We start from the raw sequence: 12,755 nt of genomic DNA on the forward strand, positions 1-12,755 counted from the left end.
TATATATATATATATATATATATATATATATATATATATATATATATATATATATATATATATATATATATATATATATATAGTCTTCTAAGGTAAAATTTATCTTTCAAAATTTATATTGAGATTTCTCTATTGTTTAGCTTTATATGTTTACTAAACATAATTAGATTTTTGTTAAATATTATTATTTTTTCATTAGGAATAAGAGAAGTTATAACATCCTGGCTATATTATGGATAAAAAGCCTAATTTTATATCTATTAAGGTAAGTTAATTATCTTAAATTTATTGATATTTCATATGAATTATATATATATATATATATATATATATATATATATATATATATATATATATATATATATATATATATATATATATATATATATATATATATATATATATATATATATATATATATATATATATATATATATATATATATATATATATATATATATATATATATATATATATATATATATATATATATATATTATATATATATATATATATATATATATATATATATATATATATATATATATATATATATAAAGAGAGAGAGAGATATTAATTACTATACACTGTCAGTGTAAAAAGTTTTACACCGTCGGTTCACCACCATCACCAGTTTGTATTACTTTATAGATTTTTAAAATAAAAGTCAAACTTCTTTTAATATCCAACGTCTATAATTAAGTGATGGTGTAAAACCCTTTTACACTGACAATGTATTTCAGTTAATATATATATATATATATATATATATATATATATATATATATATATATATATATATATATATATATATATCCTTAATGAAAAAAATAACATTTAACAAAAATCTAATTATATTTAGTAAATATATAAAGTTAAACAATAGAGAAATCTCAAAATAAATTTTGAAAGATACATTTTACCTTAGAAGTGTGTCATTAAAAGACTCGCTTGGTTGATTTTCAAGCGAACAAAACTAATAAATCATATTATCATATGGACAAATTACAAATGATTGTCGGTGTTTGATGTAATTTTACAAATAGTTGTGGTAGAAGCACATATAAAAAAAGTTATAACATGCAAATAATTTGACAATCTAATTAGTAATATGCACTTACACATTCAAATACGAATATAAAAAACCTTTTTTAGGATGATTATACATCTTATTGTATGAATGCTTGTATTGCTTAATCAATATGACCACTAGATTTGTTATTAAATATCCTAAAAGAATAAAAAAAAATTAGATTTCTCGCTAGAGGAATTGGAGATACACACCGATGTAGATATCTAAATTGTTGAAACAAATATAAATATAAATTTATCAATATAGAAAATGAATTTATGAAAAAGATATATACAAATAAAAATATAAATTTTACTTCTTTTATCTACTATTTTCTATAATATTTTCTGTAGAAAATAAGAAAACTTAATAGTATTTAATTCTTATTATTATGATTATTGTTTTCATTTTTGGTCTAGATTATTATTGTTGTTTATTTCCTTTTTCAATGAGGCAAGAGTTAAAGTTAAATATGTGTGGCTAATTAAAATATGAAATTTATCATTTATTTATCAGATAGTGTCTAAGTCCAAGATTTCACACTCATATATTTTTCTGTGGTGGTAGAGTCCACAAGTATATATAAAACAAATGTAAAAAAAATATTTAATTATTGAAAAAGACAATTAGATTTTATTTATCTTGCCTCACAATTTTAATTTTAACTCTTTTTATTTGTTAATTGACTTATTTACGGATTACATCATGATAATTACCACTACCATAAGCTTGAAAAGACTCTAACATCCACAGTTGAAATACATGCACACAAAGAACAAAAAGACTTTTATTCAGTTGTAACTTGATCAAGGTAAGGGTGAGATAGATCCTAAGGGGTACTAGGTTAAAATTCAAAGGGTCAAAAGAAAATTGAAGGAAATTGCGGGAGTTGAACTTAATAAAACTTCATTCACTTACAAACAACAACCTTGTCGTTGTTTTTTCTTCTTTTTTTTCCAGAAGGAATATGTATTGTCATCCTTCTTCTTCTTTTTTTCTATTTTTTTCCTTTTCTATTTTATGCCAACTTTTGAATGAAATATCACAACTATAATTATTCAACCCCGTGTAACTCTAAACAAGACTCTTTCAATCCTTTGATTATGGTGATACCATTCTTTTTCACTTTTAGCCTCGTAATGAGTTATAAACAAACAATGAGATAAATAGGCTCAAATGAGTTTTCAATCAAGAGAAGATATTTTTCAGGGTTGACTTTTTGGCTAACTGACTAAAAATAAAACAAAAACAAAATATCTTTATCATATCAGTGTGCACGAGTAAACAAAAACTTTCAACATGAGTCAAGTTAAGTTTTAGAGTAACTAATAAACATAAGTGAACCATACAAGAAAGAAAAAGAAATGGAATTTTATATGTCATCCATTATAATGCGCATGTTCTCAGCAAGGGTAATGATCTACCACAAATGATGCATAATTTAGAATTTAGTCTATTTTACTATACTAAGAATGCAAAGAAATTCAATCACATCAAATCATAAATCTTTAGTCAAAAGAAGGGAGAAATTACTTACATAACTCAACCCTAAAAACCAACGAAAAAATATGCATAATTTTTTTTGAAGAAAACAAAACAACAAAAATGAAGAAAACAAACAAAAAAAGTAAATGACATCCCTCCCCATACTTAAAACACACATTATTCTCAATGAAAGAAACAAGCATAAAATAAGAGAGAGAGAGAGAGAGAGAGAGAGAGAGAGAGAGAGAGAGAGAGAGAGAGAGAGAGAGAGAGAGAGAGAGAGAGAGGAAAGAACACCCGAAGAGTCAAGACGGATAGGTGACTGCACAAGTAGTCTTTCCTAATAAGAGCTCTTCTATAGTTTACTCTTCCAATATGGAGCTCTCATGGAATACTTGAGGCGGTGTCCATTAACTTTGAAATTTTTATCATTGCCTTCGTTTTTTATTCCAAGGTAAAAGAACATTCTTCTATAGGTAAAAGTGTCAAAAGAAAAAGTGAAATTGGTCTTCTTTTGTCCTATAATGCAATATAGATCTCATTTTTCATAACATCCAAAATCAAGGGTTTAGGATGCCTTTGGGGCTGCCTCGTTGCTTTTGCTCCATCTTCAAGTAAGATTCTATGCATACCCATCGACGGGCTAATACTAGGAATGTTCGTCAAGATCCACCCAATTTCCTTTTTATGTTTCTTTAATATCTACAACACTTTTTGTTCATGTTCATGTTCATGTTCAAGTTTAGATAAAATTATTACACACAAATTTTCTTTGAATTCTAAAAATGAATATTTTAAATTTGAAGGGGGTGGCTTAAACTCTAAAGCAGATGGTTGCTCTATCAATGTCCAAATTTTGGCAGCAATAACTACATTTACATCTGCAACATCAACTTTGTCAATAGAAATCTCATAAATAAATATCAATAGAAGTATCACCTTGTAAAACATCTTCAATTTCAATACAAACTGAACATAAGTGACTATCAGTACAAACATCACAAGTATAAGTATCGTCAAAATAAGACAAAGAAGGGAAATCAGCAAAAAGTGAATCAGGTGAAGCAAATTCTCTTAATGTTCTAATTTGATCAGCCATGTGATAATTATCAAATTAACACATAATCAAATAAAATCAGAAAACGCTGTAACGCAACAATTACAAAAATACCAACAATGTCCCTATTGAGAAAAATAATGGAAAAATAGAAAAGCGATTAAAATAAAATTTAAAAATTATGAAAATATGATTAAAAATTAAATTAAATAAAATAACAAAATTACAATTTTTTTTTTGGATTTTTGAGGATATAAAAATAGAAAATAAATCAAATAAAATAGAAAAATGAGGAATTTGCGATTTTGAATGTATTTAACCAATATAATTAAGCAAAAGGGAGGGGGTAGGTTTCGATTAAGATCATAATTAAAAGAATTTGATTACGAATAATACTGATAAATTAATCTACTGTTCGGTCCCCAACTTATCATCGATCAATATAATTCCAAAGTCCTAACGATTTTGATTCCCTTTTCGATTACTGTAACAATAATAAGCACATTGACGCTAATATATGATATGTATTTCTAATTTCTGAATTAAGCAAACAGATTAGGCATACATGAATTAAGCAAACGCGGTTATAGAACATACATCAATTGAAATAAATCAATTCTAATCTATAAGCAGCCATTGAATTAAGCAAACAATGACAACAAGATTAGGCAATCTAATTTACATTAAGAATTGATAAGGAATTTGAATTGCTTTAGAAATTATAAGAAAAACCTCAAAGTGGATGAGACCGGTTATAGTAGATTAATCCTTGGGAATTAACTCTCCATAGAATTTGTATGATCTATTCTTTATTTCATGAATGCTGAATAATAATCCTAATACTACTAATTTATTTAAATAGAGCAAGAGAATTCGGGGCTAATAGCAACCGATCCAAAAAAAAGTACAAAACCGGCTAAAAAATTAAGTATTTTCTTAAGTCTGAATTGAAAAAAAATTATTCAACTCTTCCACACTTCGAATTTTCTTATGACTTCAATATGAAACTTGTATCTTATCCTCTAAGCTTTCCAAGACATATTAGAATGTGTTAATCCGATTTTTGTAGCTCAAGTTATGACCTGTACAACGAGAATGTGTAAATAACAGTTTATTCAGAAAATAAGCAGAACTCAACTTAACTTCTAAAAACCTATTAAAAGCAATTAAAATAATGTGAGAAGTCATATAAAAGTCTTAGCACAAAGTAAAAGATAGTGTATTAAAATACATTGATGAAACACCCTTTTGAGGTGAATTTTCTCTTTTATTTTAAGAGTCGGGGTTTAGGGTATTACAGTAACCCGTCCATGGGGATACATAAAGCTTATGGTCACCCTGGGGGAAGGTAGAGATACCATGATTATTGATTCCTAATTCCTTGTTGATCCTTGCAGGAGTGTCTACAAGTTCATCATAGGCCGACCCTTCACGACAATATTGGATGCAGTGGCTTCCCCGATCCACCTTAAGCTAAAGTAACACAACGTTTAGGAAGAGCCGATGATGATTAACGCCAACCTTTCTAGAGAGAATAGAATCTTCAAGGCCTTACAACAGAACTAGAAAGAAGGTGAAGCTAATTCCACGGATATTAAAGTGGCCTCCTTGATCAGGAAGTTGAAAGACACGGTCATCTAACCTCCTGCAGGTAAATCAAGTTGTCTCGACCAGACAAGCAAAAATGGCTAATCCAAGCAAATCTGGAAACAACTGATATGTATCCCGTAGCCAACAAGTAGTGGCATAAAAACTTCATTATTTTAAATTCTGGTCCCCTTTGTAAAAAACAATTGGCACATTTTCATAATGTATTACAATCGTTTGATTAAAGAAAGAAAGAATTTCCACTAAATTATCTATTTTCTTTGTGATTATCAAATGTAACTACGAGGCTAGGATACATCTAGAGAGATCAAAGTTCCATCACAAAGACTCAGGGGTGTCGTCAAAAATGCCACAGGTGTATGACTAAAGCAATCGAAACCTCATGATTCAACACATACAAAGAAAATAAGCTTCAAAATGGAAAATAACTGGCTCACCACCTCCCACCCACTCTTGGTAGCTAGCCACTCTAGAGGCCGCGATGGATTTGCCAATACATAAACCCCAAGCCAGATTTTCACCTTGGGGCACTCTTGGTCGGGTATGGTCCCTATAGACTTCCAATAAACTTTAATCACAAGCTCAGAGGAAAAGCCGAGTCCCGAAGAAATAAACACGAAACCACAAATAATGCCACAAATCAAGTAAAATATGAATAAATAATAAACTCGAGTATTTATACTTTACAAGACAAAAACATCAAAGTTGTACATATGTCAGGTATAAGTACGTCAACCCAAAAAAAGGGGACATACTAGTCTTCCAAAGGAACCACATTCATATCCTCAATAGTCTGATTAAGACAACCTCGATCTCAGAAGATTGGCATGATAGGATAAAAATATTCCACCTATTTCAAAGCACTCTCAAAGGCATCCACATCAATGGAGAAACCTTCTTGCAATGACTTAGCGAACTCTTTAGAGAGTTAAAGATTCCCTTGGCGTGTCATACGAAGTTCATCCTTAGTTTTCTTCTGATTTTCCCGACACTCTCTCAAAGAATTCTTGAGCTCTTCTATCCTTTTTTTGGGTAGAATCTAAAGATCGGTTTGCTTCTTCTAGGTCCTTATTTTTTCAGTTAATTCTCAGGCAAGAAGCTTCACCTTTTCAACCACAATGTCGGGGTACTCAAAAGGCTCCATGACGACCTCCATAGCCAGGAATGAACTAGAAGCATTATGGATCTCCTTGAGGTACCGTTTCCGCTCAACTGTAAGGTTGTTGACTCGTTCCTTGAGCTTCTCCCTCTCTCGACGTATACAATAAGGTACGGAAGTTTCTCCTCATCTAGCAAAATCGAATTTCAAAACAGCTGACACCTGACAAGTATGATAAGCCAACTCAGTAAAAATCCTTTGCCGAGCTTCCTTAGAAAAACCCATTAAAAGTAAACTATAGTTACTTAGCACATTAAATATGCTAATTAGCATGATAATAAGGTGCATTTCGTTCAATGATGTTTCACTCACTCTTCTCATATTTTGTTTTTTAATTAGAGGTATTTGTGTCATCTTACACACAGAAATATACATGTAAAAATTATATTAAATGGAAAAATTATAGAAAACACTGTCACATAAGCTATTTTGATGAGTTAGTCCGATGAAGATCAAAAGTGAGAAAATCTTCAAATGTTGAGGGATTTTATTAAACTTTTTTATAAGAGAATTTTTCAGAAATGACTCGTATGACAGAAGGAGAATAAATATTAACCTTATATATTTTATTTTTTATTACTCTTCATTTCTAATTTTTTTTTTTAAATTATTGATTTATTAAAATTAACCATCAGATAACAATTTACAAAAGATAGTTCTTTTAAATAATTCATATTTTTTCAATTAAGGTGTTTCAATTTTAAAATAATTTGTAAAAATAATTTAAATTTATGGATACAAAAGTAAATTTTTATTTATATAAATAATTTTAATATGAGAATAAATGGTAAAATATATAAAAATAAAATAGAATATTATGACAGTGTAAAATATTTATATATTATCAATCAATCACGGATGTGTATTCCATCAAATCAGATATTTAATCTTAAAATACTGATATAAAATAATAAAATATTATAATTTTATAGAATGATAGTATATTGATAATGTAAAATTAGTTTAGCCTGAGAGAGCATAGCAGTATCTTTAATCTCAAATATACATAAAGTATATCTTATTGGTCCAACACACGAGTAAGAATACCAAACAAAACAAAAAGGTCCTCAAAGTGTTCGGTAAAAAAAATCAAAATCAAAATAACGATCTTCCTCTCCCTCAACCCTAGCTACGGCGTCGCCGTCTCCCCTCCCCGTCTCCGGCCACTCAAACTTTCAATAGAGAAACAAAGGCCATTTTGAAGATCCTCCGACAATCCTTTCCTCGCCGCCGCGAAATTGTTTAGTTATCATCATTGCGCCACACCTTTCTCTGCCGTGGTCCTTATTTCCTCATATAGGGTGAGTGCTTCCCTTTCATGAAATTCTGAGTTTAAGTTTTGAAAATTGAAAAGGACCAATACTCATTTTTGACGCAAATTTAGTTTTGTATTGTTTAATTTCAAGTTGAACACTATAATACTAATGTTGTTATTGTTGATTGTGGTAGTTGTGATAGGTGATAGTAGCAGTAGAACTGAGAATTTGGAAAAAATATTATTTTGTTCTTAGTTATAAGAATTCTTATTGTTTGTTATTTGTTATATTAAATTTTTAGTTTTGCTTAGTATAGTCCACATTAATACACTGGATTTATGTTTGTTCATAGTGGTATGAGCAGGCTTGGCATGATATCCTTTAATTTATGATTAATCTTTTTGAAGAGGAAAAATCAAGAAAAGTAGTGAAAAAGATTTGAAATCTGTATGCTGCCTACTCACTCCATCTCATAATAAATGTTTGATTTGAGCTATGTGTGGTTCTTAAGGAAATTAATCGATGTGTTGATTTTAATGATAAAGTTAGTGTTGTTTACTAAAATGTCCTTATTAATTATAGTTAGTGGGGTAGTTGAATTTAGTGAAAGTTAATAAATAAGGGTATAGTGATGAAAAAAATAATAAATATTATATTGGTATGGTAAATAGACATTTATTTTGAGACAGAGAAAAAGTGAAAATGAAACATTTTTTTATTAGACGGAGGGAGTATTAAATTACATGAGTTGTTCTGTTATATTATATGTTTGTTCCATCTCAAAAGTGGAACAAAACATTACATACAGATTACAGGGTTTGTAGGAATGCTGAATATTCAACTTAATGTTTAGTTCTTTTCTTTGTGTTAGTTAATGCATGACCAAGGTTGATTTGATATTGAATGATGTGTTTTATCTGTATTTCAAGACAAGCTTATGAACTAGTCAAAAACCAAAACAAGCATATTTTGAACGTTTCAGAGTAAAAAAACGTTTCGTACCTGTGGTAATAGAAATAATGTTTGGTTCAATTGATGCATTAGCAGTTTGGTTAAGCTAGCTCATCTTGTTACAATTTGGTGTTAGTGTTATCGAACCTGTGAACTGGTTCAAAGAACCACTTTGGTTAGATAAGGGATGAACCAGACCGGTTTGGATTTGTCGAACTGAAAACCTATGTGGTAGTAGTGAGTTAATGTTTTTTTTCTCTCCTTATTTATTATACTTTTTCATTCTTATATATGAATTTTTCCGCTCATAGACATTTTGTATGATTTTATCTTATGAACTGTATCACAATCACAGTTTACAATTTTTGTTTTCTTCCCAATCTTTGGTAGGATCTCAATTTTTACGGCCTTGTAGAGCTTCACAATCTCAATTTTTGTAGAGCTTTTAATTTTATATTTACATGTCATAGTTAACTTGCAACTTGTACTATGTGTATATGCAGAACACTTGTGTCAATATACGATAATATCTGATATATTGTATATTCAGAACACCAGCCTCTAGAAAAAGATAAAATTTCCCCTGAACCACTGTTCTTTGCATCATTGCGTTCCTACTAAATCAGCTTAAGATGACTTCTCCAGACAGTCTTGTATTCATGGAACTTGCAATACAACAGGTAATATTTTTAAGACCTCTTTGTATTCACCACTCATTTCTGCATAATGCATCTAGTTGTGCTGTGTTTCCATGGGTAATAAACTCAACTGATACGTATAAATTAACAATATAGTGTAGTGGGTTATGGGTTTCTTTAATTTCTGGTCTTCCTAACTATTAAATTAAAAATAATGAAAGGTGCTTAGTGTGAGTGGAGGAATTGCATAGCATCTTTATGCTAAGTACTGATTTTGCTTTCCATTTATGGACCATGTAGTCTGGGTTCTAATGTGTGTTCTCACACCTTTTATTTTGTAGAATTGAATTCCATTTATTTCATGTGACAGGCAAAGTTAGCTATGGATGCTCTCGAAGTACCTGTTGGGTAAGCTACCTTTGCAATTTCAAAATGCTTGAATGCCAGTAGATGTATAACTTGTCATTGTGTGATGTTTTTGTTTAAATTAGAAAGTGTTAGGATAGTGTAATGGCCATCATCAACATTGATTCCTGGTGCTACTAGATCTTTGCATCAAGTCATGGAAATGCATTTTATATGGTAATTCAAGCTTGAAATTAGATGGTTGATATCAGAAATGATATTATCATTTTGGGATGTAGTAGTATTTTTCGTGGAAATTAAGGTGTTTGCTAGGAATGCCCTATTTCTTTCGTCTTGTTGTTCTACTTGTGGTTATCATAGAATGGATTTTCATGCAAAGTCAGAGATTAATTTGTTTGATAATTACGGTATATTGATTTATCCATTAACATGATATAACTATGAAAACAAATTGCATTCAACATTTACTTGTACTTTCGGGTGTTCATCCTGTCATTTGTTTGTTATCAAACTGGTTAAAGTGAATTTGATCAATGACTATTATATTTATGTAAACTTTAATATCTGTTGACAGCTGTGTAATTGTTGAGGATGGCAAGGTTATAGCCTCAGGAAGAAATCGAACTACCGAGACACGAAATGTAATCTGATCTGTGTCACATTTCTGTTTTTACTATGGTCATCATATTTCGAAGCACCTCCTTTGATAATCAATAGTTTAGAACTATGGATTACTATTGAGTTTTATACCTTTCTAAGTTGGAAACTTTTGTGAAATTTGGATTCTGGAAGTTTAGTCTTTTAAGATATAGAGATGTTAATATTGCTAAATAATTTTTTGTTATTATTACTAAATCAATATTTTACAGGCTACAAGACATGCAGAAATGGAAGCTATAGACGTGCTTTTAGAACAGTGGCAGAAAAATGGACTTTCAATGACTGAAGTTGCTAAAAAATTCTCAAACTGCAGTCTTTATGTTACTTGTGAACCATGCATAATGTGCGCATCTGCTTTATCAAATTTAGGTATGCTCCTCCATATCATCAATTGTCAAATCTATATAGCAGTATCTGTCTTAATATTATCTTTTCTAATTTAATAATTTGTCAGGTATAAAGGAGGTGATATATGGCTGTTCAAATGATAAATTTGGAGGGTGTGGATCAATACTATCATTGCATTTAAGTGACGCCGTGTCACCTAATAAGTATGCATCTTAACTGAACATTTGAGCTTCTCCATATAGCTCCCCACTACATCCTTTATAGTTTATAAATGAGTAATTCTTAATTTTCTTCTCATTAAAAGGGGTTTCAAATGTGTTGGAGGTATAATGGCAACAGAAGCCGTGCTTCTCTTTCGAACATTCTACGAGCAAGGAAATCCAAAAGGTAAGAAGATTCTTTTCAATATTTTTTCTAGCTGACAGAACCTTCCAAAGCTTTAAGATACTTTTGTCATGCATTCCATATAAGAAAGATCATTGCAGTAATACTGTAACAAGATTAGGATATGTGGTCTAGAAGCTTGAGTTTTGATTTCGAAGGGATGAGTTCATTTATTTTTATTTTTATCATTTCAATTTCAATTTAATGTTTTCATTTCATCGCAGCTCCAAAACCCCACAGGCCTCTAGCACATCAGGCATCGACTTGAATTTGTATATCACCAAGGGAAGGCATTTTGTTTATTTGCGCGAGTTGGTTTGGGCAGCCTCCTTCCCTCTTTACGAATGGTTAGGTATAAATCCTAGAAAGCCTTGCATCTAGTTTGTATTTCTTCCGTCGTCTTCTGTTCAGTAACTGTTGCCAATGGACTCGCCGTCTTCTGTTCAGTAACTGTTGCCAATGGACTCGCGGGCAAAGCCATTGTTGGGTTGGGAATTAACTACATGTTTTATTTTAAAACATGTGATTGATTAAATTAAATATTATAATTTTAAAAGAATCTTTATTGGTTACATTCAAATTAATTTCAAGGAATTGATGTGTTTGTATATGACATTGCGAGATCAGTTTGTTATTTCTAGTTTATGTTAATTATGAGTTAGAGTTTGTTATGATATTACTTGTATCTAGTTTATGTTAATTATGAATTATTGTGAGTACAAGGGTGCTCAACTCTAATACAATGGATCAACAAAGAATGCACTAAACAACCATCCGAAAAAAGGCTAAACCTACTCCAAACAAGTCAATGAACCAACTTTTCTTGTCCTGAACCAATCCCAAACTAAACACTTGGCTAAATATACAATCTCGATTACACCTTTACAAACACCTTTAAAAAGGATTTCATTTCTAATTAGCCGAATGGCTCTAAGGGAGACAAAGTAGAATAAAAGACGTTATAAGTTGTACCTCTCAGATGTACAACGAAACAATCCTAAAGAGATATCAAGCCTTTCAATGCCGATCCAGTTGCAGAATAGAGTCCAGACACGGGTTGATGCTGATCCAATCGCATAATAGAGTCCAGAAACGGGTTGCAACGGATAAGTGTAGATGAGATTCAGCAGTCCCGAAGCATAAACAACATACTTGATTGATCATGAGTGCTTTTGATAATCCCTCTTTTGGCTAGTTCGTCTCTTGTTTGGAGCCTATTAAGATAATCTCTAAATGAATATTTGAATGTTACTAGGAACAGCCGATTTCCGCACAATATTAAGAATCAAAAGACAACTGTTCCTCAATATGATAATCAGTACAGGCAATGACATTCAACCACCACAAGAACTTATCGACTGAAACAGGAATCAGACTGATGTGCATAATGATATTATGTAGCTCCATCCATTCAACCAACACCTCTCCAATGAGGAAGATCTTGATTGCACTTTGAATTCAGAGCCTGCACAATATCGAAAATAGCCGAAAACAGCATATACGGGGTTTACAAGTCATACTATAACTTAACCAATTAGCCTCATTTTTTCAAGAACATAAAGAGACCCTAAGAGAAGGAATCTTTAATAATTGTGATGTTTAATAGCTAATGACAAATTAAGAAGAAAATGGTTGTCATTCAGATCTGATTTGTGAATTATTGGATTGGATTTACCACAAAATAAGATATGATTGGTATGCATTTAATACAGCCAAACTTTGGACTCTGAATTATTTTGGTAAACGTTAACCACACTTGCAATTTATACAC

General features: G+C 30.5%; 1 protein-coding gene across 4 annotated transcripts; it reads left to right on the forward strand.

Annotated features, from left to right (window-relative positions):
- Nucleotides 1-7,401: 7,401 nt before the first annotated feature.
- On the forward strand, nt 7,402-11,597 carry LOC127126579 (tRNA-specific adenosine deaminase TAD2). 4 transcript variants are annotated; one of them, XM_051055527.1, is made up of 8 exons: nt 7,402-7,682; nt 9,092-9,268; nt 9,568-9,634; nt 10,167-10,233; nt 10,462-10,621; nt 10,707-10,803; nt 10,905-10,987; nt 11,209-11,597. In XM_051055527.1, the coding sequence occupies exons 3-8, from the start codon at nt 9,609-9,611 to the stop codon at nt 11,250-11,252; spliced, it is 477 nt and encodes a 158-aa protein (XP_050911484.1). In that variant the 5' UTR covers nt 7,402-7,682; nt 9,092-9,268; nt 9,568-9,608; the 3' UTR covers nt 11,253-11,597. The 4 variants fall into 4 exon arrangements, with proteins under 4 accessions (XP_050911484.1, XP_050911483.1, XP_050911481.1 ...); XM_051055526.1 differs by having other exon boundaries at nt 9,139-9,268; nt 9,597-9,634; XM_051055524.1 differs by having other exon boundaries at nt 7,403-7,682; nt 9,597-9,634.
- Nucleotides 11,598-12,755: the final 1,158 nt, after the last annotated feature.

This window comes from Lathyrus oleraceus, chromosome 3 (assembly GCF_024323335.1).
Source record: "Lathyrus oleraceus cultivar Zhongwan6 chromosome 3, CAAS_Psat_ZW6_1.0, whole genome shotgun sequence".
Taxonomy (NCBI): domain Eukaryota; kingdom Viridiplantae; phylum Streptophyta; class Magnoliopsida; order Fabales; family Fabaceae; genus Lathyrus; species Lathyrus oleraceus.